This window comes from Pristis pectinata, chromosome 10 (genome assembly GCF_009764475.1).
Source record: "Pristis pectinata isolate sPriPec2 chromosome 10, sPriPec2.1.pri, whole genome shotgun sequence".
Taxonomy (NCBI): domain Eukaryota; kingdom Metazoa; phylum Chordata; class Chondrichthyes; order Rhinopristiformes; family Pristidae; genus Pristis; species Pristis pectinata.
In genome coordinates this window covers 66,358,238-66,386,163 of record NC_067414.1, presented here as the reverse complement: position 1 = coordinate 66,386,163, position 27,926 = coordinate 66,358,238, and the positions used below count along the sequence as shown (strand labels likewise).

Genomic DNA, 27,926 nt, shown 5'->3' with positions numbered 1-27,926 from the left:
ACAGTACACATGACATTCCCCAGTGTCTCAGAGCCGTTCCTAAATACATATGAGGAACTACTTTATGCTGGTTAGTGGGATCCTATTAGAGCTTAGCATATTTGTGTCTGAGCCCATGACTGAACAGGCTGTAGCTCTAAATCTTGGATTAATGGTGAGTCTTAGAATTGTTATTTCTTCCCTCAATGCAGTTACCGTGGATTTCATTGAAGGTGAATTATTCATTAGCCTCAATATCATAATTTTATTGTAATTTAGCTCCTTGCTATGATTGCTCCCTGAACTTGTCCTCTTGCTGGCGGGACACTTGTGGGCAGCCTGTACCTGCAGCTGTTGTGACTTGCCAGTTCTTGCAGGCCAACTCTTCTTGGATCTCCTTGTTAAAGTTAAAGAAGCCATTTGTTCTAAGTGAACTGAAATGGGCTACATGGCTACCCTGCAATGATATCAAAGTTTCCCATTCTTTACCGTTCCTGCCACCCAAGAATTTTCTGCCAATCCCACTAAGTTAATTAATGTTGTGCAAGACTCCAAAACCACCTTCTATGAAAAACTACTTGTAGGTCTGATTATCACTGTCATTTCCTCCCACTATCTCCCAGATGTTGCTGGCGCAAAAGAACACTTCCATAAGGCTTGAAGCAAGTACTGAATGCTTCTTGGATCTTCTCGTACTCATTGATCTTTCTAATACATCTAGGATGTAGCTAATCTGCCATTTTATTCAAGTTTCCTTTTTCACCGTACCTCAGTACAAGTGACAATAATAAACCAATACCAATACCAATAATACCAAATACTCTTTATTTAATTGGTTTCCTTGTGATGTGCCTCTAGACTGTTTTCTTACAAAATTCCTCAGCGCACCTAAACTCACTTTTTGTAGTCCAGGACTCCCTTAGTCAACCATCTCTGGTGTCTGGTTTCTCTGTTAACTCTCAGGCAGGTTGCTAAATAAATTCACACAAACTTCAAGAATTGCAAACAGGCATGATGATTTATTATGAAGGCTCTAAAAACAACACTGCAAACCACAGAGTGGTTAACAAATTGACACAATTAACTTTTACAATCAATCTCATGTACACTACAGTTAGAAAAAAGTAGTAATGTTTAATTGATTAGACATAAATGCAACCCAAACATTATGGAATTACCATAGAACCAAAAAGTTATGCTTCCTGATCAAGTTCTTGCAAAATATTAAAAGATTTATAAATTAGTGGAAGATGCTGTTATGGTCAAACTGACAGCCTTATGATGCTTTGTTGAGCTTTAATTTCGTTTTCTGACAATCATGTTAATTATAGCAATAGTCAACACTAGCACACCTGCAGTTGCACCAATCATGACTCCTAAGAGAGTGCCATGAACCTGCGCTCTCTCACAGCGATGACCGAAGTGCTGGTGTATTTGAGTGGAGGCACACCTAAAGTGGAACAACATTGCAGAGTATTACATGGTGTTAGAGCACAAACAATGGCCTTTCTGTCCAACAGTTCAATTCTGGTGTTTATGTTCCACAGATCTCCTCCCATTTATCAGCAACCAAACCCACCAACATATCTCTTCTACACCCTTCATGTCCTTACCTAAGTTTCCCAGTGAGCAATAGTTCTCTACTATACCAATGGTGCAAATTATGTAGAGCCATAACTAGCAGGTCTGAGAATATGTCAACAGATTATGGCCAACATGATGTATCACAGTGTCAGGAACAGTTTCACCCAGTGGTCCTGCTCTTTGAGAGCAGCTTCTGAGGTTACAGTTAAGTATTTTTGATCATACTAATTTACACATTCTGCATCTTGTTTGAACTTGATGAAATTGGAAAGAGGTAGTTTGGGCCAGGAGGGCTATGCAATCAAAATGGATCTTGTCCATATTCTGTCAAGCACAAATACATGGAAGATTCTTGAATTTCTGTCCTTACATTGTTGTCAATTTCCAAAACATGTGCAGGGTAATGGTGGATCAGGAAAAGGACATGTTTGAATCATGACACATTTTTGAGATTGCCACTAAAACTACAAGCTTTCAGCAACCAAGTATGGTGTTCATCTATGGCTCTGAGTTGTACCTCTCCCTCTGGATTATGCTGTGTTGAAGATGGTTGCATTGGACTAATGGGTCAGATGTGGCAATAGGCAATATCTATCAATGAAGCTGAACTAACACTACCTTGATGAATGTGATGCAGGCTTGATGACCATCTGGATTCTCTTGTCCAACATTTTCTTACATTTGCATGTTTTTATATAGGTTGCAGATGGAACCTTTATGATCAAGCTGGCAATATTTGTTGAGTTTTCATTTTGTCTTATTAACAACCATGTTAATAATATCAACAGTTAAGTTTAGCACATCACAGCTGCACCAATCATGACTGCTATGAAAGCACTGTGAACTTCCAACCTCCAGTTGCCTACACCCACCCCCCAAACTACCCATCGTAAACACACACACACACACACACACACACACACACACACACACACACACACACACACACACACACACACACACACACACACACACACACACACACACACACACAGGTCTTAGTCCTGAATGCATTTCTAGGTTGATTGGCTAAGGAATGAGACTAATGTTACACTGATTTCTTTTTCTCAGAAGATCCAACTGGAGCAGCAGCGATATATCAATGCTCACAGAGCGAGTTAAAGGTCTCTTAATAGAATATTTGGGTCACTGAGACTAATAATTGTGCAGTTTTATTTTTCTCCTACTTTCCCATAAGAATATGCCTGGACTCAATTCAACATTTGTGCATTATCACAACTGGAAGAGTCATCAGTTCTCATCATCATGTTATAGGAAGGATGTATACCTCCATGAATTTAATCCATGAATTCATGTGGTGTAGTATATTCAAATATTATTGAGGTTGGCTTTCAACAAGAAATAATTCGTGTTTCACAAAAGGGTGAATGAGTTCTAAGCAACAGCAGTACCCTCTATGGTGTGTGAATAACATGAGTCAGAGATGTCAGATTCCAGAGTGCAGACCGAGACAAAAAAGTAATGAATTGTCTCAACAAAATAACCCGTGCACTATACTCCAGTGAGATGATAAGTACTTCGCTCCCTCAAAGTCCCAAACACACAAGCTGCAGAAGCTTCACCTACCTGCAACTCGCTTTCCCATTCACAATGACGCATAATCCACCATTCAGACAATAGCCAGGACTGCAAGTATCTCTGAGGACACTTTGTGGCTGATGCTCCTCTGAGTATCCAATCTGTTCTACTGCTCGCCGATGCCTTGAAGGAGAGCTTGGGGGATGAATTGGCACTTCTGTATTAATCAGTGGAGTCAGATCTTTCAAAAAAAAATATTAAAGTTCAGAGATTGATTTGTGCATTTTGATAATCGTTCCCCTTTCCTGTTTCCATCACTGCTCTTTTTGTTAATCTCCTTGGCTTTCTCTCAGTCATCCATGCCTCTCTCCAGTGTCTTCATCAAACATCAAATTAGACAAGATTCTGTGTACGGAAAGGCACTGCATGGGCAAGTATGACATGTATCACATCCAAGCATTATTCTGCCATTAACCTTTATACATAGCATCCAGCAAGACTATCAGGAGAGTAATGAGAATCATGAACTGTGCCTAATCCAAAAAGCACTTGAGGGTGTATGTGTCCCTCCATTCCATGGTTTGCAGAGCAGCAATGTTTCGAACATTCATGCAGCTGATGTGGCTCTGACGCAGAAACCATATGGATGCAACTTTGGCAAACAACATTAGCACCCAGTCAAAATCTCAATGTAGTACAAAATGTCCTGGAAATGGTTGTTACCATACTTCATTTTGGAAAAAAAATTGATTTTCAATTGCTTTATGCTGAAAATAGCAGAGTTACGCAATTGAATTTCCAGGCATAAGAGTCCACACATCAGTATTGCATATATGAGAATTCCTACGATTACTTTTTAAACGTGACTAATTTCAGAGTCAAGATTTGCAAGACCACAAATTTCTCCTTTGTTTTACTGACTGTGGCATTGCTCACCAATAATTATAATCCAGAACAAATAAGTTCATATATCAAGCCATGCCGTGGTAAAATCTCTTGACAACATTCATGATTTCCCTTCTCAGTTTACATTTTATCATTGTATGCTTCCACTGGCCAAATTTCTCTTCATAAGACTTCATTCATTATCTTATACTTGTATGCTTCTGTTTCGGTTTTGCTCTTCACTCAGCATTTTGGTCACTGTGTTGAACTATGTCCTTTTGATGCAACAAACAATCTGCTGGAGGGACTCAGCGGATCAAGCAGCATCTGTGGGAGGGAAGGAATGGTCGAGGTTTCAGGACGAAACACTGCATCAGGATATGTCCTTTTAATGATATTAATCAGTAATCTACTTTTTATAGAATATGTTTCACACATTTGATAATGTTGTCTTCACACTACAAACATTTATCTGTGCTATTTTCAGAGCATCTAAACATTGTTGCATAGCTCCCCAATGCTGTTTTAAAAAGCTCTTAAAAATTGTGTAATTCATTAGGAATTGAAAAGGAGTGTTGTTGGGTTCTTGTGTGCAATGCCATACTCCCTCAAGAACAGTGCATGTCACTGGTCAAACTTCTCACTGCTGCCAGCTCATAGATATGCAGTCAGATCTCTCATCAGCTACATCTCACTACAGACTTGCAATACCACCGGCACTCTTCCAGGTGTCGAAGATTGCTGTTGGCTTCAACATGACTGCACCATTGACTCCTGAGGGTGAGATGTGTGCTCTTAGGCCTACTGCCAGGGTCCTCTAGAGGCACATGGATCCCATTGTCTGCAGCAGGAATGACTTCTGTTCAAGAAAGTCTCAGAGCCCAGAACAGCCAACACTGCAATTCCGACTAACGCCTTTCGATCTGAAATGCTTCTCTCTCCAAATATGCTGCCTGGCCTGATGAGTGTTTCGAGCATGTTCTGTCCCAGTAATAGATTTTCAGTAAGTGCAGTTTTTTTGATTTTCATTGGATTTCATTGCATCAAAGTTTCTTGAAGAGGTGCAACGTTCTCATTGACTCCTGAGAGCCTCTGACCCAGGACCAGTCAAAGTGGAGAGGGTGCATTCAGGATTGTATTGAGAGCCTTGAGGTCATGTATGAGGAGCACACAAAAGTCCCAGTGTAAGAAGAGGAACAACCATACCACCCTACAAACCAAACTGCTCCCCCATCAGTCACTTCCTGCCCCACCTGTGGGCATCTGCAGTACCCACATTAGCTCATTAGCCACCTCAGACCCACAAAACCAGAGAAGAAGCTCTGAAGGGACTGCATAAGATGAAGCAAATGTCTCTTTCATTGATGACATGGACATAAAAGACGTCTGAAAGATACTCTATGGTACCCTAAGATACCATAGGGCATCTTTGAGACATTTTTTATGTCCACGACATCAACGAAGAGAATTGTTGAGTCAAGATAAAATGAATCTTGTGGGTTATCTTTCTTTTAAGTAAAGTGTTTAAAAACAGAGTTAAGGGTCAAAGTTCATTGTATGCAGCAGTCTGACTATAAATGCATTTTTGTGTGATTGGAACTATAAACAACCTTCAGCTTTAGAAAAAGTTACTTCTTCATTGAGTGAACAGCACTTGCCATTTTGAACACTGTGGGTGAAAATCTCCCTGACCACGAATCTTAGCCATTACATTATGGTTGATATCATTTGAGCAAGTTTTGTGACTGAAAAAGAATGTAACACAATAAGAAATATTGGACAAAAGCAAGCAAATTATTTTAACAACTGGCATTAAGGCATCTTGAAATGTGTTCAATATCACTTAATGCTACATTAATGCAATTTGCAACTTTGAAGGATTGCTTCTTTAAGGCAACGTGCTGGCAGTTTTCTAGGCTAGTGTTCCTATTTGGCCATGCTGTTCCCCTCAATAACTCTACCTCTCAGTCATTGTTAGACTCACACCTCACATGGATTGTTGCTCTTCATTTTAAACTTTATAGCTGAAGATTGTCTGAGCCTGACGAGGCAATTTAGGTTAAGAGCTAACCAAAGGATTAAATTCTTTTCCCCACTAACAATGTCAGCTAATTCAGAATAACTTAGTAAAATATCCGCCTGCCAATATTTATCCGGCAAGGTCTTTGATCAAAGTACTGCAAAGAGAATTTAGGAAGACTCCATGACCAAAGCAGGGAGCACTGTCCACCATTTGTTTTTCTGGAGTGTTCTATATTCCTTTGTAAAGCCAGATCTAACAATACATTCCAAAAGCAGCTGGATTTCAAAAGTACTTAATTAACTGTAAATCATTTATAAGCTTTCTAATGTGATGAGAGTTGCTATATAAATTGAGGCCTTCCCTAGCCATCTTCCTTCTTAGATTCTTAGTAATCCTCCCTCTGCTGTTCCATAACAATTCTAATCTGATGAAAAAATAATGCTCACTTGTCCATTTAGGGGTATCAGAGTTTCCCATAATTATAAGGGTGGATTAAGAAGATGTATTGAACAGGGTTCATAGTCACTGAATAATTCCGCAATGTCATCACAGCTAAGTGGATCCTGCTTCAAGGAAGGAGTGATCAGTGAAATGGTACTCTTGACTGTTCATGACATTGGCAGGAAGCATTTCTGGAAAAACTGCATATATGCACCTCATAATAAAAAAAGAAAATTCTGGAAAAACTTAGCAGGTCAGGCAGCATCTGTGGAAAGAGAAATAGTTAATGTTCCAGGTCTGAAACCCTTCAAGAAAACTAAGAATGAGACTGAGAAAGAGATTCTCCCTTTCTGAATTCTGATAAAGGATCTCAGACCTGAAACATTAACAGTTTCTACTTCCACAGATACTGCCTGCTCTGCTGAGTTTTCCCAGCATTTCAGATTTCCAGCATCTGCAGTTTTATGTTTTGGTTTACTTGCAGCCCATAATCCCCTGTCCATCAAAAGTGCTGCAAATGGCCAAGAATCGCATGACCTCTTGGACCAGTCTCCTTGTCAGAACAACTGCATGATCACAGAGTCACCTCTGATATATGTGATGTTCAAGTGTGCACTCAACCAAAGTGCCTTTGGGAAAAAGGTGCACATATGACTTTAGGAGTTCATCTCACACTATTTGAACACCATTTTTGGGGTATCCAAAAACAAACCTTCCTAAGCATACCTTCCAAATCTTCATTTCAATCTCTTGATTGTTAAGACATCAAGGCAACCTTTAACCGAATGTGGCATCAAGGCACCCTGGAAAGACTGAGGTCAACGTTCTTCAAAGAGAAAATGCAGGAGTCATATGGTTGTGGTTTTTGGATATCAATCATCCCAACCCCAGGACACCATTGCAGCAGTCCCTCAGGGCACCTACTGGACTCAAGAAACTTCAGCTGTTTCATCAACACAACCTTCCTTGCACCATAGGCTCAGGAGTGGGAATGATTGTTGAAGATTGTGCAATGTTCAGCTACATTGGACTACATTTAGGTATCAATTGATAAGTGGCAAATAATATTTATACTACACAAATACCAGGCAAAGACTAGCTCCAAAAAGACAGAGATGAACCACTTCCCCTTAACATTCACTGACAGGTCCTCCACCATTAATATCTTTGTGATCATCATTGACTAAAAAACTCAACTGAACCAGCCACATAAATATCGTGACTACATGAGCAGATCAGAGTCTGAGCATCCTGCGGTGAGTGACTTACCTCCTGACGCCCTGAAGTCTTTCCAATTTCAACATAGCAAAGGTCAGGAATGTGATGAAATACTCTCAACTTGCCTGGATGCGTGCTGTGCCAACACAAAGATCAACACCATCCAGGACAAAGCAGTTCAGTGATCGGCATCCATCAACCACCCTGAACATGCATTCCCCCCACCACTGCCACACAGGGAGCAGCAGTATGTACCATCTACAAAATGCTATAATTCACTTGCCCAGGATACCTCGAAAGTAATTCCCCAACCCGCAAATTCTACCTCTAAGAAGGACGAGGGCAGCAGGTGCATGGGAATATCACCACCTACTGGTTTCTATCCAAGTTACATGCCATCCTGATTTGGAGATATATTCCCATTCCTCGTAGTTGTTCAGTCAACAGCACTGTGGGAATACCTTCACCAAAAGGGCTGCAGTGGTTCACAAAGATGGCTCACCATCAGCTCCTCAGAAACAATTAAGAATGGGCAATAAATGCTGCCCAGAAACGAAAATTGTATTAAGAACAAGAGATAAACAACAGAGAGGTGCAGAGGAATCGTGGTTTCCTTGTGCGTGATTTTCAAAAGGCCAGAATGGAGGTACGCAAGTAATTAGGAAGATTGACAGAATGTTATCATTTATTGATAAGGAAACTGAGTACAAAAAATGAGAGATTTGATTGAAACATATAAACTAATTATGAGGGACATAGAAAGGGTGAATGCACACAATCTTCTTCTCAGGGCTGGGGAATCAAGAACTAGAGGCCACAGGTTTAAAGTGAGAGGGAAAAGATTTAATAGGAACCTGAGGGATAATGTTTTCACACAGAGGGCAGTATGTATATGTTACTAGCTGCCAGAGGAAGTGGTTGAGGTAGGTACAACATCAACATTTGAAAGACTTTTCAACAGGTATATGGATAGGAAAGGTTTACAGGGATATGGGTCAAATGGGACAAGCTTAGACAGTCCTCTTGGTCATCGTGGTCATCAGTTAGGCCAAAGGGCCTGTTCTCATGCTGTATGACTCTATGTAAGCACCTGAGTGATCTTGACAGGGTAGAAGATGAGAGGATGTTTCATCTTGTGGAAAACTAGAACTAGGAGTGAATGTTTAATGATGAGGCAAATTGTTTTCTCTCAAAGGATTATGAGTCTTTGGAACTCTCTTCCTCACAGGGTGGAAGACGACCCTTTTAATATTTTTAAAGGCAGAAATAAATAGATTCTTGGAAAGCTAGAGAATGACAGATTTTTGTGAGTAAATGGGAATGCAAAATTGAAGTTACAATCAGATTATCCCACATGAGGGAACCAGTGACCTAATCCCACTCCAGATTCATAAGTCATAATAGTTAAATAAGTCAGCTGCTTTTTAATTAACAATGCATAAAACTCTGTTTTCGTCCCACGGAGAGTCAATTGGAGGAATGAGTTTTGATCAAGTTTTCTTCACCCTTAAGCTGAGCAGTATGTACAATATACAATATTCTTTGTGTCTTTCATAGTGTGTTTGACAAAGCAACATATTCAAATTACTACATATAAAAGTAGTAACTGGAGGTAGGCTCTCACACATTTCCCTCTCCAGGTTGTGAGAGTAATTAATGATAGTACAGAATATTAATCATTTAGCATTTTTTAAATTACTACAAAATAAGAAGCAAAGTTTACTAGGATTCCCATTATCACTGAGTCCTGCTGTCCAAGGCAATAGATGAGAGAATTGAATGTGGATGTCAGTGGGTCCAACTGTAGTGTTTACAATTTTGTAGTCATTAGTTTTAATGAAACAAACCTTCAAACCATAGTTCCATCCAACATTTCTATTTACTTTACAATATTTACTCACGTTTTTCATTTCTATGTCTATTTGAACAGGGAACTCTTGCCATGAGTTCCCCTCATAACTCTGACTGTTATCACCTTATTGACCAATCACATTTATTAGTTTCACAAACTCCTAATTTCTCTGCAAGATTCTCTAAATAGTTTTAAATCAGATGAGTGACTTCCCACTGTTAATAGTGAAGCACTGAACTCAGCTTTCTAAACCAGACTTTGAAGTCTGGGAAGGAACTTAACAACCAAATCAAGAGAAAGTAAGGGAAGAAACTTTACCATTGAACTCGACAAAAATAATGAGGTCATCATTTTTTAAGAAACTTCTGCGGTGGAGCTGATTGTGTGATATGAATGCTGCCCATCCCCAGGAGGAACTCCGGTAGCAGTCACATGCATGATCATAGGATCCAGTCAATGTCGGCCTGTCCCAAAAGAAGGTGTCGTTTCCGTCTGTAAATAAATTCATACAGTGTCATACATAGTAAATCAGTTCCATGCTACCTTAAACACTAAAGCAGAATGCAAAATCCTATTTGTGGGAAATCTGAAGCAAATCTAGCAACTCAATGGTGTACCAATCTTCAATTAAACAATTCAAATCAAATCGAGTTTATTGTCATGTTCATAAGTACAGAGAGGTACAGTACAATGAAAAACCTGCTTGCAACAGCATCACAGGCACGTAGGTTCAGACAAAACACAGAATATATTCTGCATAAATGATACATACAATTATACCATACAGTGAAGATGATTCTGCAAAAGCAAGACCTTAATGCAAAAAAAAAGACACAATCAAAGACAAGTCCATGGTAGTGCAAGAGGTGGTCTGTAGTGTTCCATTGCTGAGGTAGGATTAGGGTTGTGCAGATCGGTTCAAGAACCTGATGGTTGTGGGAAAGAATCTGTTCCTGAACCTGGTGGTGTGGGACTTCAGGCTTCTGTATCTCATGCCTATGATAGCAGCAAGAAGAGGGCATGACCCAGACAGTAGGGATCCTTGATGACAGATGCCGCCTTCAGGGCAGGGCTGTGCCTCTAGTGGACCAGGCTGTGTCCGCAACTCTCTGCAGCCTCTTGTGTTCCTGTGCATTGGTATTGCTGTACCAGGCCATGATGCAACCAGTCAGAATACTTTCAATGGTGCATCTGTATAAGTTACTTAGAGTATTTGGTGATATGCCAAATCTCCATAAGCTTCTAAGAAAGTAGCTGTGCTGGTGTGCTTTCTTTGTGATTGTATCAAAGTGCTGGGCACAGTACAAAAGATCCAAGATGTTAACGCCCAGGAATTTGAAGCTGTTCACTCTCTCCACTTTGAACCACCAATGAGAATTGGTATGTAGTCACCTGACTTCCTCTTTCTGAAATCAACGGTTAGCTCCTTGGTTTTGGTGATGTTAAGTATGAAGTTGTTATTGGGGCACCACTCAAACAGATGTTCTATCTCACTCCTGTATACTCACTCATCACCACCCGTGATTCAGCCAAAACAATGGTGTCATTGGCAAACTTATAGATGGTATTGGTGAAAGCAATTCTTACCCTGGTCTGTATTCCAAGTGGCTTCAGACCCACACCAAAGTGATTGATTCAGGGGATAAGTACAGATGGGCAACAGATGGTGGCCTTGCAAATTTTGCAAACAAATAAATAAAAAGGAAAGACCACTGAGTGGTTAATAGGTTGGTGGGAATAGGTTAAGGGAGCTGGAGACGTCCCATAGACAATATGAACATGGAGTACATAAGGCACTGAGAGGTGTGAAACTGGAGAATGATGCAAAATCCAGATTCTCTGTGAAACAAGCACAAGACTTTTTTTTGGTCTCATATTGCCTGATGTTATCTGATTATTTTCACTCATGGAGCACAAAATTCATCTTATGTTTATTCACATGTTAGGTATTATGCATATGTTTCATTATTAACTGAGAACAATGGGAGACCATTTGGACCAAGGTGCCAGCCCTTTCTTATACAATCCATTTCAAACAATTGCTAAAGTTGTATCAAAGATATTGCATTTTATTTTCTCACCTGATATAACAGAACTTCCATTTGTAGTAAAGCTTTGAGTGGCTGACATTCTAAGTTTCACATCAGGATCTTGATCCATTACTGTGACGATGGCTTGCCTGTTTCCAGCCGGCCATTCAAGCATATCATCGTTTTCACCACTGCACAAGTGGAAAAAGATCCCTGTATAATTTTCATGACGAGAATGAGGAAATAATTTTAAGCCATATCTATATCCTTCTGGGCTAAAGAAACACGGACTGAATATGCTCTTCTTGTAATTGTGTTGAAGCATGGTGGTGAAGTTCTTCACGTGCCAGACACCATAAGGACATTTGGTCTCAGTAAACGTGACATCATCCAGGAAAATACCACCTGAAGGATTGCTGGAGTTACCAATTACTCCTTGGAATACATAACGAAACTTGGCTGTGGCATGAAAATTAACATGGGCAATGTTCCATGAATGGGTGCCATCACCTATAGAAACACAAATAAATGATAAAAAAACTGAAATATTTGTCAAAGTTTCAACAATTAGAACTAATTATCATATAATAGAGCTGAAGGCTTGGGATTTTATGTTGTTGAAACCTCCAAGGACTAAAGCATGTACAGATGAAATGAAGTGAAACATAATGCATCAATATGGTATTGAAAAACTTCATGACTCTTAAAGAACAAAGCAAAAAATATTACTTCCAACCAGCACTTAAACATATGCTCAGTGTATTGTTTAGATTGGAATTATTTATTGAAAACGCTTAAACATCTGAGTGAGAAACTTGATATCTACTTTTTACTTGGATGGCTTCTGTTGAGTTACATTCAAAAACTTCTCTCACCCTCCAGATAAAAGGTGTTAATGGAAACCCATATGAGTTCTAGTTTTGCAGAATATTTGCTTATCCCGTAGTACTCAAGTTCCTCCCTAATGTCCTCTCCCAACACATTGATCAATATTGCTGCAATTTCCTGCTCAAACCATGAACTGGAAAATTACATCAGTTTTGTTGGCAATTTCCACACTGCCCTAATCTTCACACAGCCCAAATCAGATCCTTCGTTTCCCTTCTCCATTTCAGGGATAGACAAGCATTCAACATTCATGAAAAGCCAATGTTTGTGAAAGACATAATTGAATTTGACTGTGATCTGAAAAGGTTTTTTTTGGAGGGTGCAAAAGTCTCTCATTATTATTATTCTATGTACTTATTTCTTTGTTTAATTCCTTTCAACTATTTAGTGATCTGTAATATATCCCCATAAGGCAGAAAGTTCCATTATCATTTGAACTAATCTATAATACATTCGATGTCCACCTTGTTGCTACTTCTATCTTTCTTTTTCTACTGCCATCATGTTATCTTTATCAGCTACAGTATCACCATTCCTCTCCCCTTTTCTCCTCTTCCTAAATATAATGGGCTGAATCGTGCAGGCTGAATACCTGCAGTCCCAATTGGAATCACTGGCATTCAGCCATTTGACTCCAAGATTTACATGGACATGCTGGGAGTCTGGGCTTTTCTGAGCGGTTCAGGGGGATGAATCTATCACCAAGCTCTGTCACTAGACTCCTATGTTTTTACACACATTTGCTGGGATTCCCTAGTTTTACACTAGGTTTCAAAGTCTACAGACTAAGTGTTAGTGAATGGCATTCATATAAAGCCTTGATGGTCAACAGGGAAACGATGGGGTGAAAGGCCTGTTTCTGTGCTGCATGACTCTATGACCTTATCACTGGGGAATCATTGCTCCAATCCACTGATACATCAAATTTAGCACAGGATGCAGAACTCAACTAAGTTCAATAGGGATTCTTGACCTGGGATTAAGAGACTAAAGTCAATTTTCTTTTATTTATGCATTAGCTTAATGTTTACATCATTTCTAAATGCTTTCATGTGCTTTAATGTTTTTGTTCAATTTTAACAGTTGTTAGATGTCTCCAAATGTCATATAAAAGCTGTTAAAACCATTGCTACTTTTCACTGAAGGATAACTTTGATTTTATTAGTTATAACACCTTCACAGTCTGAAATTTCAATTGACTTTTAGTTTTCTATGGTATCCTTACTGAATCCTTTAAGTTATCCTTCACTCTCCTATCCAGATAGTTTATCAGGTTAATGATTTCTCTCAGTTCGCTTTGTGGCTGTTATCAGTTTAACATCTTATTTACAGACCTAGTCATCCTTTCCACCTTCTCCCTGGGCCAAGCCTGGTTCTGTTGCAATCCAACTCAACTTCTTCCAGTCCCTGACTGGGTGCAAATATCCAATGAAATTCTTGTTTCTGCCCCATACTTCTTTGCTCATGTATTGTCTTTCACAATCTGTTCTTTCCGATGTCAACTTCCACAGATTTGTGTAATAATCCCAAGATTATACAACCAAATAAGTCTTGCTCTTCAATTTAATTCCAAACTCTTGATACACTTTCACTTGAACCTCTTCCCCAGTTTTTCCCAACCTATTATTACTAATATTTAGAACAACAGCTGGATACTTCCCTTCCCTTCCCTTCCCTTCCCTTCCCTTCCCTTCCCAGATTCTTTTCCATTCCATTTCTGGATGCCTCTCTCCTGAAAATGAATAGGCACCCAGCCCAACCTTCCCAAAATTTCTTCCCTTCAGGACTTTTAATTCTGACCACTGAAAATGACATCTATCCTCATAATAATCAAATGTCTAATAAACAGAACCTTTTTCTTTGCACTTCCACCCATTGGACTGCCTCGTCCACAATGGTACCTTGGTTGGCATTCTGGCTATCCTTAATAGTCTTTTTCTTTATTCTCACAGATATTGTATCCATTGGGCAAAAACGTTGTCTGCTTATTCACTTTCACAATCTCTCCTACAGTTGATTTAACCAGTTGACTGATTCTTCATCTCAGCCATAGATAGGAGAAAAGAATAAGATTAATCAAAATTAATGTGGGGTCCTCACAGACTGAGACAAGAATAAAGAAATGGCAGAGAAATTAGACAAATATTTTATATCTATCTTCACAAAAGAAGAGAAAATCTCCCAGAAATTTGTAGAACTGCTGGTTTAGATTCAACAAAGAGCTCAGGGAAATTAATAATAAATAAATCATTAGTAAAAAGTTATTATTGTGGAAATTATTGGGACTCGAGGGCTATAACTTCCAAGGACATAAAGATCTGCAACCTTGGGTTTGGAAAGAGGTAGATATGGATGCACAGGCTGTCATTTTCCAAAATTCCATAGATTGGGAAATGGTTTCCTAGGATAAGAAGGTAGCAAATGTAGCCCTAGTAATTAAGAAGGAAGAGAGAGAGAAATCATGGAACTGCAGGCCAGTTAGCCTAATTTCAGTAAGTAGGAAAGATGCTGAAATCTATTACTGAGGAATTAATTCAAGTTTAAGTTTATTCTCATAGACACATCTACCCAGGATATAAACACCATGAAAGATAGCTGCATCAGCAGCACAGATGACAAACATAAGTTAACATAGACTTAAATTAACATTGGTTATACATAATTTACATGACAAAATAAACTAAAATAAATACAACATTAGTACTAGTTGAGAGAAAGATGAAATATAGTCCGAGGTAGTGTTAGGGTTTTTCAGGTCGGTTCAAGAACCTGATGGCAATGGGGAAGAAACCCACGTAGAGCGCTCACGGCACTTAGAAAATAGTAGGAATGGGTAGAATCAAGGTGGATTTATGAAAGGTAAAACAAGTTTGACAAATCTGTTAGAGTTATTTGAAATGGCAAAGAGCAGAACAGATAAGAGCAAAATAGTTAATGTGGTGTATTTGGCTTTCCAATTAGGGTGCTACATAACAGATCATTAAACAAAATGAAAGTGAATGCTCTTCAGAGTAATATCTTGATGTAGATTGAGGATTGGTTAACCGACAGAAAACAGAGAATAAGAATAAATGGTTACTTTCTAGGTTATGAGGCTGAGGGTAGGGGGTGCCACAGGGAATGCTGCTGAGGCTCCAGCTGTTCACAATGAATTGGATGAAGGGAATAGGTATAATATGTCCAGTTTGGTGATGATACAAAGCAAGGTGGCAGTGTGGGCTGTGAGGAGGATGCAATGAGGCTGCATACGGATACGGAAAGGTTCGCAGAATGGACAAGACATGTCAGATGGAATATATTGTGGGAAGTATGAGGTCAAACAGTTTTGTACAGAAAATAGAAAGGCAGAGTGTCTTTTTTTTAAATAGTGAGAGATTGAAAGGTATTGGTGTTAAGGGGGACCTGAGCATCCTTATGCATGAAACATTGAAAATTAACATACAGGTACAGCAAGCAACTAGGAAGGCAAATGGTACATTGACTTTTATTGCAGGAAAACTTGAGTACAAGAGTAGAGAGGTCTTGCTCCAATTACATGGAGCCCTGGTGAGATACATTTGAAATATTGTATACAGGTCTGCGACAGAGCAAGTGCAGTAAAAGTTCACCAGGTTTGGTAGATAATGAGAGATTAAGAAGATTGGGTCAATATACTGGAGTGATCACATTAAGAAGTACAGGGCTTGACAGGGTATATGTGGGATAGATATTTCCTCTGGCTGGGATATCTAGAACCAAAGGTCATGATTTTAAAATAAATGCTTGGCCAACCAGGGCAGAAGTGAGAAGGATTTTCTTTACCAGGGTTTTGTGAATATTTGGCTCAGTCCCCGAGTATTTTCAAGACAGAGATTAATAAATGCTAAGATAGTAGTTATTTGGACATGTCGATAAGTACATGGATAGGAGGGGTTTAGAGGGTAATAGGCCAAACGCAGGCAAATGGGACTAGCTTGGTGGGCACCGTGGTCAGCATGGATAAGCTGGGCCTAAGGGCCTGTTTCCAAGCTGTATTACTCTTTGACTCTATGAAGGAAATCAAGAGATAGGAAGCTAGTGAAGGGAAATGGTACTGAAGTCAAAGATTGTGTTCTTATCAACCTAAGAAGTTCATACCGTGTAATGTTTCAATTTTAACTAGTTTTCGAACCGTTCCAGTTCCATCATCCATTCTCATCCATATAACGAGCTTATCCATTGGACTGCCTGTCATTTTATAGAAGAACTGAAGACACTGCTCAGCCCTTTTAGGGTACAGGATCCGAGACTCCAGAACAGCACTTTGATCTTTCTTGCCATTTTTAGTATCAAAGTACATGAAGTATCCAGCATCTAAAATGTGAAGGATTTGTTAGCAACTGAAGAAAGTGGAATTATTTTTGAATGCAGTGTAAAAGAAAAAGTCAGATATACTGTTTTACAGTAATGTGAAAAATTGAGATATAAAACTGCCTGTGACTGGAGAAAGGACAATTTTAGCTTCTCATCTCTGTCAAATCACAAACTTCAGGATGAAGCATGCTTCAAATCAAACTCTTAATCTGCAATTAAAGAAATAATTGAAGACTATGCTGGGCATTTATTTCTCACTGGATAGAACAATACAGGAGCTCTGCATAAGTTAATAATATTTATTTAACTGAGTATAAAAATGTGGTAGATGTCTTTCAGCAATTGCTTGACCATTTAGGGACTGCTGATGTTACAGCATTCCTGAAATAAGTATCTGATATACCAGTTATATTTTGTTCCAATCCTGGTTTGTCCATACCTATGTCACCGCTAGCAAGACTGTCTTGCTTCGTCCAACAACGCAATCAATTCCCTTTAGAGTCACCCTGTCTATTCTTTTTGCAGGCATGGTAGTGTAGCGGTTAGCATAATGCTTTACAGTGCCAGTGACCCCGGTTCAAATCCAGCCACTGTCTGTAAGGAGTTTGTACATTCTCCCTGTGTCTGCGTGGGTTTCCTCCAGGTGCTCCAGTTTCCTGCCACATTCCAAAGACATACGGGTTAGGAAGTTGTGGGCATGTTATGATGGCGCCGGAAGCATGGCTTCCCCAGAACACTATGCAAAAAGATGTATTTCACTGTGTGTTTCGATGTACATGTGACTAGTAAAGATATCTTATCTTAATAGGCCATTCACGCGATTGCCCGTCAGTAGTTACTTCTGTAGCCTTTGACATTTGCCGGGTTTACTTACTGGAAGCTAGGCCAACAGGTTTAGGTGACCTTCTTCCTATATTCCATTCAGCCTCTCGTTAGTCCAGTGGGGTCCTCTGCTGCATTGTTGAGCTTTCCATGGAGCTCAACGTCAAATTTGGATTTTCCAGCCATTTGGTCCATGAATGGCCTCCGCTACTAGCAATCCAACTGCCAACAACCTCAATCAGTCCAGCTGGCCTTCACCAGACTGTCCTAGGATTGAACCTGGGCTGTCTTAGGATCAAACCCATGCTGCTCTGGGCTTTGTCCTTAGTGTCCTAACATCACTACTCGCCTTAATCTCAAGTGCCAAATACTTAGCTACAAGCATAGCTCAGAGGCACAATGCTTTGAGTAACATTGGAGCAAAACAGCCAAACTCGGCAGCAGATTCAAGCTTAGTCAGGGTCACGGATAGTCATTGACTGTCTCCAAGTAAGAAAGGGCCCAATGAGGACACATGGACTGCTGTCTAATTAGAGCACAGCTATGCAACTCATTAAACCTTCATAATTCTTATTACAAAGTCAAAAAATTTTCTCCTGAGCAGGAAATCTACCCATAGTAAATTGAATTTGAAATCAGTAGATGACAGGCCTGAGAACCAGGAGGAGGGGGCAGCTCACTGGTTCACAAGGCTATTTGGGAGTAGGGCCAGCCATTTAAGGTCAGAAATGACCTTCTTCTCTGATCTGCTGGTGCTGGCCTCCTGTTGCAACAGTATTCAGTGGTAGCTGGAATAAACAGTGTGCTCCCAATGGCCTGCAACTAGTGAACTCTGGAATATGTCATCATAAGATTTACCTCAGTATGTTCAGTATTCTTTCCCATAGTGCTGAATGCATAGGCTCAAACATGTACTCGCAAAATAGATTAAAGAGATTTTTTTCCCAATTTATGCTCGATCAAAAAAGTCACCTAGCAAGCAAATTTAAACCAATACAATTAGCTCAACCACTGTCCATGAAGCCTTCATATTCTTGACAAAAAAAATCAATGACCCATTTCTTCCCTAAGTGGGGTTCAGAGATTATGATGTTTGGGAGAGTGAACCAAATAAAATGCTGACACATTAAATGTTTTAGATTAACATCACTGAACAAAGTTAATAAGTAAACTAAGTTCTTTAATTTGCATGCTCATTGGACATAGATAATAATAGTTGAAAACAACAACACTTCAGAAGTTGTAGTTTTTATTGTATCATAAAACAATTCTTCAGTCTGTTTTACTATCCTTTTTATTTGTAATTGGACAAAATGCTTATTCATCAGCACAATGCAACACAATGCTATATCTGCTCTTCATATCTGAAGACTGGATGTCATTTGGTACCAGGTAAGACAAACTGAGGTTATCCTATCATTATAGTGTATGGGGATTGATTTATATTATGGGTTCACCTTGAATCAAATCCAGGTTTAACAAGATTCAAACTTTATCTTTGTGATTGTTGTCACATGTTCAGTATAAAATAATTAAAATTATAACTAATATGCAACAGCAGTTCTCAAAGTAAAACTCAGTCATAACTCAGAGTAAGAGGTAATTAAAGGATTTGATAGAGTAGATAAAGAGATATCAAGCTTTTTACCAAAGAAATCCAGAACTAAGAGGCAAATCCTAAAATCAGACTATTTGGCTGTAATGTCAGAAAGCACTTCATCACACTAAAGGTATTGTAAATCTGAAACTCTCTCTCAAATTGCTGTTGAGGATTAGGCCAATCAGAAATGTCACAATTGAGATTTCTTTAGTCAAGGGTATTTGAGGTCATGCAAACAAGGCAGGTAAATGTTGTTAAAATCCAAGTCAGACATGATCTTCTTCAATGGCAGAACAGGCTCAAAGATCTGAATGGTGCATTAGGTGATTGACAGATAATAGTGGTAAATTGAAAGGATTTGGGAGTGTGCACTCACCTCTGCATTTGCCATTTGTAGTATGATCCTCATTTCCAGGACTGCTCTTCACATGAACCCAATCAGCACCTTCACGTTCACCCTGGATCATGCCACAGATATTAATGAACTCAAATGCGCACTGGTCCAACAGTGTGAGAGTCGAAGCTGAGAAAAAGGTTGATGTGAAAATCAATTTAGTTAATCAATACTGAATTTTCTGAAGAGGACCACACTCAACAATAAAAAAAATAAAAACTGAACTTACTGCAATTATACATCCGATTTAACCTCAGCAGATCAATAGCACTGAAGTCTAACCGCTGTCCAATTATGTCATCAAAAGCTGGTATCTTGGCAGTGATGGTTGGCAAGCTATCATTTTTGTTGAAGGAGAATGGTGCATAATGCATCACAGATTCATAATCATATGGAGTATTCTGGTCAGTAATGTAGTCATCATCGTACACAACAAAATTGTGCTCCATACCTGAATAAAAGTATAACAGTTGACATTCAGCTGCAGTGGAGCAATTTATTTTCAAAATTGGATTAAATGTCAAATTTATTCCATTAGATTACAATTTTGTTTGAACAATAGCTCAGACATAATACCAGCAACCAGGCAATCCTATGCTTCTCTTACAAGTTACAAGTATTAAAGGATCACTTTGAAAGGAATTATAATATCTTATGTGTATATTGATACAGTCGGATGCCATTTGGCCCATTGGCTCCCAGGATAATAATCCCATTAGTCCCATTCCCTCTCTCTTTATTTCCCTGCACACTTGCAATCATTCCCTCTTACACATGCCTATTAACCACCTTTTGTTTCTTCCTGCCAGCACCCTACATTAAGAGGTCATTGGCATGAGCTAATTACTCTACCTGGAAATCTTTGGCATGTGGGAGGAAACCCATGTACTCATGGAGAAAATGTGCAAACTATGCACAGACAGCATCCAGATCCCTTGAGCTGTGAGGCAATATACCCCCAACAAATGCAATATGTCTATGAGATTGTTAAATTGAAATCTTACCTGGAATAATTTCATTCCACCAAATATTAACATAGTCATCACGGTCTGTTCTTGATTGCTCATGGTAAAATCCTAGTGCATGCAGAAGTTCATGCTCAACAATAGCTTTTATGTCACATCGTTCACCAATGGACACATTTTGGCCACTGTGTTGGTCACCAACAGAAGACCAGCACCTGTTCAATGAAGACATGACCATAATTCTATTAGTTTTAAGATAGTGATGGAAAAGGATAGGACAGGTCCACAGGTTAGGGTCCTAAACTGGAGCAGAGCTAATTTTGGGGGAATTAGGCAGGATCTATCAGAGGTCAGTTGGGTGAGCCTGTTTGAAGGGGAAAGAATTAATAGCAAGTGGGAGGCTTTCAAGAGTGTGATATCAAGAGTCCAGGAGCAGCATGTTCCTGTTACGGTGAAAGGTAAACCTGGCAAGTTTAGGGAACCTTGGTGCACGAGGGATATTGAGGCTCTGGTCAAGAAAAAGAAGGAAGCATACATTGTGTTTAGGAGGTCAGGGATGAGTGAATCCCTTGATGACTGTAAAAAGATTAAGAATACTCTTAAGAGGAAAATCAGGAGGACAAAGAGAGGATATGAGATGGATCTGGCAGATCAGGTTAAGGAAAATCCCAAGAGGTTCTATAACTATATAAAGAGTAAAAGGGTGGCGTGAGAGAGAGTAGGTTCCCTTAGAGATCAGCAGGGCTGCCTATGTCTCGAGCCGCAGGAGATGGGTGGGATTTTTAATGGATATTTCTCCTCAGTATTTACTGAGGAGAAAATTATGGTTGCTCAAGGAAAACTAGTGGAGATGTTTTGGAGGAAATTCATATTACCACTGAGGCGGTATTTGCAGCCTTACAGCGCATTAAGGTGGATAAATCTCCAGGGCCTGATCGTGTGCATCCTCGGAATTTGTGGGAGGCTAGAGAAGAAATTGCAGAGGCCCTTGAGAAATACTTGCTTCATCGATAGCCACTGGTGATATTCCTGAGGACTGGAAGGTAGCTATTGTTATTCTGTTGTTTAAGAAGGGTAGCAAGGACAAGCCAGGGAACTACAGGCTGGTCAGCCTGACCTCAGTAGGGGGGAAGTTACTGGAGGGAATTCTGAGGGACAGGATCTACCAGCATTTGGATAAACAGAGTCTGATTAGGAGGGGTCATCATGGCTTTGTGCGTGGAAAGTCGTGTTAGATGAACCTTTTAGATTTTTTAAAGAAGTAACCAAAAAGGTAGATGAGAGTAGGGCAGTGCATGTTGTCTATTTGGACTTCAGCCAGGCCTTTGACAAGGTCCCGCATTTTCCGGCTGGTCTGGAAGGTTAGGTCCCATGGAATCCAAGGAAAGCTAGTTAGGTGGATTCAAAATTGGCTCTGAGGTGGGAAGCAGAGGGAGGTGTTTGAATGTTGTTTCTCGGAATGGAGGCTGGTGACTAGTGGTGTGCCCCAGGGGTCAGTGTTGGGACCCTTGTTATTCATTATTTATATAAATGATTTGGATGTGAATGTACAAGGCTTGATCAGTAAGTTTGCGGATGACATGAAATTAGGTGTTGTTGATCATGAAGAAGGTTATCGTAGATTACAGGGGGATCTTGATCAATTAGGGAAGTGGGCCGAGGAGTGGCAAATGGATTTCAATACAAATAAATGTGAGGTGATGCATTTTTGAAAGTCAAACCAGCGTTGGAATTATACTATGAATGGTAGGGCACTAGGGAGTGTCATGGCACAGAGGGACCTAGGAGTACAAGTGCATCATTTGTTGAAACCGGCATCACAGGTAGACAGGGTGGTGAAAAAGTCACTTAGCACGTTGGCCTTCATCAGACAGGGCACTGAGTGTAGGAGTTGGGATATTATGTTGCACATGTATAAGTCATTGGTGAGACTGCACTTGGAGTACTGTGTACAATTTTAGTCACCCTGTTATAGGAAAGACATGATTAAACTAGAAAAAGTGCAGAAAAGATTTATGAGGATGTTGCCAGGACTGGAGGGCCTGAGTTATAGGGAGAGGTTGGAATGGAAGAGAACAAGGGACGACCTTATAAAAATGTTTAAAATTATGAGAGGCATAGATAAGGTGGAATGTAAGTCTCTTCCCCAGGGTAGGGGAGTCTAAAACTAGGGGGCACTAGGGTGGGAGGGGAAAGATTTAAAAGGGACTTGAGGGGCAACCTTTTCATACAGAGGGTGGTGAGTATATGGAACGAACTGCCAGAAGAAGTGGTTGAGGCAGGTACAATAGTATCATTTAAGAAGCACTTGGATAGGTACGTGCTGGGGCGGGGCTTAGGGGGATATGGGCCGAACACAGGAAATTGTGAGTAGCTGGGTTTACAATGTGGTCAGCATGGACTCATTGGGCTGAAGGGCCTGTATCCGTGCTGTATCATACGATGACTCTATGACAGTATTTAGTTGATTGCATATAAAGAGGAAAAAAAATAGTAGTTTAAAATCTACTGGTTATTTTTGAAATATGGTCATTGTAGCAATGTGCAAAACATATTTCATATATCATGCCAATATTATAATAGGATCAGATCTATTTTTTGTTGTTATGTCAATCACAAACAGTGTGCAACATCATATACATGACATGGCTTAAAATGTAGAGCAGAAAATCCATGGATTCCTATCAGGTGCCATCAGAACTGCCACAAACTCAGCCATGGCCCACATATATCTTATTCCACTGTCAATGTTTCCTTTATGATCTTAAAAAGAAGAGCCTCCAACCATTCCTAAAGGTAGTTAGAGGTGGAGGACAGGGGTCTTCTTCCAGGTTCCTGGTGTAGGTAAATGCAAGTCACCAAACATACCATACCTTAAGTTGTGGAGAAAGTGAACAAGAGTAGGGAGAATAAAGGGAAAGTCTGTGACATGGTGTGGACCAGGAGAGACTGAGTGGCATTAGCAGTGGTGGAGTGTCAGATCTTCCCTATGGCTCTCTCAGTCCCTACTCCCTTTCTCTGCAACTTAAAACTTACTTAATTTCTGACATTCCCCAAAGATTTCCCAAAAATTAACTCTGCTTTTGTCTCTACAGTTAGACAAGGCCTTTAAACGTAACCTGCTGTTTCTTTTGAACAGTATCAAAATCAGGTGTATTACCACTGACATATGTTGTGAAATTTGTTGTTTTGTGACAGCAGTACAGTGTGAAGACATAAAATTACTATAACTACAAAATAAATAAATAATGCTTTGTACACCACTTTTAACATATCAAGGCCTGTCAAAGAATGGAGAGGAGTAGGAAGAAAGGCAACTCATATATCTACCATCAATTAATCATTTAAAAGAGTTGGAGAAGGCAGCATAGAGAGTTAAATACACAGATTAGGTTAAAATAGTTGAGAAGAGAATTTCAGAGTGACCAAGGCTATAACAGATGTAGGCTCTGTGTCTGCGAGATAGAGATGAACATGCAGTAGCTTAGACTTGGGATAATTAGGACTGCAAATTTGGTAAGTTAGATTAAAAGACAAGGTAGAGCAAGGGCAAGTCAAAATACTGCAGATGCTAGATAGCTAAAACACTATGTAACATTATAACACTAAGGACCGGCCATATTTTTAACATTTTTCCAGAGTTACTGAAGGGGAGAAGTAATGATTGGCTCTCTTCTTTCACAAACACTGAATACTTTGCACAAGATTCGCATCTGCAATTAATAGTGTTTGTCTTTGTATATGAACTGCATCAATGATTTCTACTTTCATAAAATAATACAATTATGATTTTGTACATACCCATCTAACTTTGTAAAAGAGAGGAATGTTTTCTCTCCTTCATATGGTTTAAAATCAATGCATGATTTTAAGCGATACTGCTCAAATGCAAGCAAGATGACACCTTTGGCATTTAGCTCTGAAAATCAAAATTGAAACAATTTGTTTGAACTATTTTTACAGAATAAACTAGTTATATTTCCCAAATGAAGTTTAGGTATGTTTTCCAGATGCTATTAATAATCAGCAAATATGTTTTCAAGCTCACAATGTATTATCTATCCTTTTAGTAAGGAATGTTAGTCCAAAAGAAATTATCATGGATTGACACATGCATGATGGAAATTTAATAAGGCAAAAAAATCAGCAGTCAATGAACTTATGCTTTGAAACCATGATGTGTGCCTTTTTCTGTTTTGTTGGAGTAGTTCACTCATACAAAATAAATAGATTGACCACTCTCCTGAAAATACTATGGAGAGACTAACAAAGAAACCTTATCTTAAATTTGAAATGAGCACATTAAGCGTTGGTTTGTTGCATGATTTAATTTCAGGAAAGTAAATTCAGTTAATGGACCTAAATAATTGCCCACTATGATAAGGCATGTGCTCCAGTAGTTACCTTTAATTCTAGGTCAAAAAAATTATTCTGCTACAAATTTTTGCATTGAACAACAACAACATTGGATGAATATGTTAATGGACCCTAAAGTGAAAAGATGCACTCTACATTTAGCAATATTTCACTTTTGAGTTCCAATAGCTTGTCCTAAATAAGTCACTAAAGTTGTCAATGTAAACATTTCAAAGTGCCATGTTTCAAAGCATTATATGGAAATGTGCAGCATCAAGATAATGATGACACACTGTTAATAATAGATCAGGACATTAATCATAGAGTTTGAATTTCTTTAGATAATTTATAATTTCATAAATAAAATGTTACCAAGGTTATCTGTCAGAATATATGGAATGGGGAACGTCCATCTCTTTGTTGGATCTTTAAGAGCATTCCGTTCTTGCTGAAACAAAATGAGGAAATTAATAATACATGAAAGATGAAAGCATGCTACTATAAATGAATCTATTATGAATCAACATAATGATTATCATACTTACAACTCCTGCAATGTCTCCTTGAAACAAAAACCTCTGGGATTCTATCAGAAAGGTAATTGGAAACATATTATAAGATATTCTGCACGTTGATCAAAGATCAAGAAAACGAACATACAATTTACAATAATCCGGAGACATTTAGCAGGGTGTATTTAGTATATTTAAAACACGTAACTTGAAAGATGCTAGAAAATGCATTCTTTGTGCTAATTTTTAAAACTTACTTGCATTTATTTGTGGGATGTCCTCTCTAAAATTCCCATCATCTATTTCATAATCTAAGCAATGAAGAATTAGAAATTAATACATTAACTATTTAAAAGACAACACGTGAAAACTTTAAAAATATAGCAATGAAAAAGAACAAAGTATCATTACACTTACCATTTTCAGAAGGAACCTCTTTGATCTGGAAAAAGAAGGATTTGTTTAAATGATGAAAGGACAATAAAAATCATTTGAATATGAAAGTAATGTATCTTACCACCAAACTGTTACAATATGCAAATAAAACTACTAAAGAAAAGGAAAGCAATCCAGAAGAGTTCATTTTATTGCAGACAGCAATGCATTAGTGGTCTAACTCCTGAGTTATATGGACACATTGAAATTCAGTTTTCAATATCCTGGCCTTTGTATAGTTAATTTATCTTTATGACATTTTTGGGATATAAATCTGCGGTGTATGACAGCAATAGTCCAAAAACCTTTCTTCTAATAACCTCTTCATGGTTCAAGAATGTTATTGTATTCCTAGCCTTTCTTTTATGGTAAATTATTACGACAATTCAGAAGGATAGTAAATAATTCACTCAGAAAAATAGTTGCTACCTCTTCAAAGAAAACCTGCTGACATAAGTTTTGAATATTGTCCATGAAGTAATTCAGATATGATTTATATTCCATTCCATATCTGCTACATGATGAAAACATATGAAATTCTGAGTGGAGATGTAGAGTAAATTTTTCCCTTGGCTTCTGTGCACAGAATCAGGGATCACAGATTCAAAGTAAGAGCAGAGACAGAGATAGGAATAAATTTCTTCACTCAGAAGGTATTGAGTCTTTAGCATTCTCCCCTTCTAAGGGCTGTGAAGGTTCAGTGGCTGAGTATATTCAAGACAGGGGATAAGGAAATGGGGCCACGTGTGTTGTGGCCACTGAGTTTAGGAGCACGGATAGATGCGCCACAGGAGCCAAGAGTCAGGAGCACGGTGGGTCAGGTGTCAGGGCGAAGTCAGCGGTCTGGAATGTGAGTAGTTTTGTGGCCACGGTCAGGGCTCGGGTATGTGGGTCAGGAGTCCGGCTGGAAGTAGGAGTCGGAGGTGTGGCCAGGTGTGCAGCCAGAGCCAGGGGTCGGGAGTGAAGTATGAATGTGACCAGATGTGCAGCCAGAACATATGTATGCGTGTGTGATTGCCACCAAGGCGTGAGCATGATTGACAAGGAAGGAGTAAAGATGACTAACTCACATGGTTGGAGCATGGTACTGTCATTACAAGTACCCTGTTTTATCAGAGGAACAAGCATAAAATATCATAGCATGGGCATCGGTTAGATTATAGCATTGACTGAGTAAATGACTCTAAAGATGTTCACATCAATGAATGCCATGACAAGCAGTGATTATCACTGGACTGATCACCGTCTAACCTAATCCACCCTGTCAATCCGGACCTAAAATATGTGTCAACAGAAATGTTGTTGCAAGAAAGTCAATGTCAGAGCTATCAAGGACCCAACAAAGCCAGCTCTTCTCAGACAGCACTTTGCAGACAGCCTGTCAATTCCCTGCTAACCTGAGCCACAGAGTGTCCATAGTTAAGCGATTGCCCTGAAGCCCCCCATAACTGGCACCTATGAAGATATTCTGGGCTTCGCTATCAAGAAGAACCAGAACTGGTTTGATTAGAATAAACAAGAGCTGAAGGACCTAGTTAACCAAAAACATAAAACATTCATGCATTGGAATCTCTACGATTCCTCAAGGAAAATGAAACAGCGCCAAGGCACCTGAAGGCAGAGGTGCAGCAAAAAACTGCCAGCCTAAAGAACAGATAGCAAGTAAATGAGTGCTGAAGGGCCAGCAATTCACTGGCATTCATGACATGTACAAGCTCTTCAGTACTGTTAAAGCCATCTATGGCCCAAACACCCACGGCTTTACTCTATAGATAGACAAGGAGGAAGGTGAACTTAATCAGAGAGGCGGTCAATACATACTGGAAGGAAGACATACTCAACCACAACTCTTTCCTTATTGTGAGCATTCTTGACTTCATCCCACAGCAAAGTATTCAGTCCAGCCTTGCTGCCAGTCAAAAGGCCAAATCCCAACTTAAAAAGCAAGGCCTCAGCTGTATTTCCATTGAAGTTCTAAAACTCAGTAGAGAAGATCTTCAGTCAGAAATCCACAATCCCATTGTCCATATTTGAGAAGATGAGGAAGTCCCAGAGAACATAACCATGAGCA

At 39.3% G+C, this 27,926-nt stretch overlaps 1 protein-coding gene across 1 annotated transcript; it reads right to left on the bottom strand.

Annotated features, from left to right (window-relative positions):
* Positions 1-1,008: 1,008 nt before the first annotated feature.
* On the bottom strand, positions 1,009-26,133 carry LOC127574758 (meprin A subunit alpha-like). The gene is made up of 14 exons (XM_052024051.1): positions 25,938-26,133; positions 25,838-25,862; positions 25,678-25,731; positions 25,454-25,494; positions 25,281-25,356; positions 24,354-24,471; positions 20,592-20,767; positions 19,817-20,038; positions 19,570-19,716; positions 16,556-16,771; positions 11,603-12,061; positions 9,840-10,013; positions 3,151-3,343; positions 1,009-1,429 (listed from the first exon to the last, which is right to left on the bottom strand). Exons 1-14 carry the CDS (start codon positions 26,001-26,003, stop codon positions 1,276-1,278), a joined length of 2,121 nt encoding a protein of 706 aa, XP_051880011.1. The 5' UTR covers positions 26,004-26,133; the 3' UTR covers positions 1,009-1,275.
* Positions 26,134-27,926: the final 1,793 nt, after the last annotated feature.

Coding starts and splice junctions, on each gene's coding strand:
- LOC127574758 (XM_052024051.1), bottom strand. CDS start 26,003: ATGAACTCTTCTGGATTGCTTTCCTTTTCTTTAGTAGTTTTATTTGCA. Junction 20,039..20,591: donor GTGGAATGAAATTATTCCAG/GTAAGATTTCAA, acceptor ACTTTTATTCAG/GTATGGAGCACAATTTTGTT. Junction 1,430..3,150: donor AATGGGAAAGCGAGTTGCAG/GTAGGTGAAGCT, acceptor GTTCCACTTTAG/GTGTGCCTCCACTCAAATAC.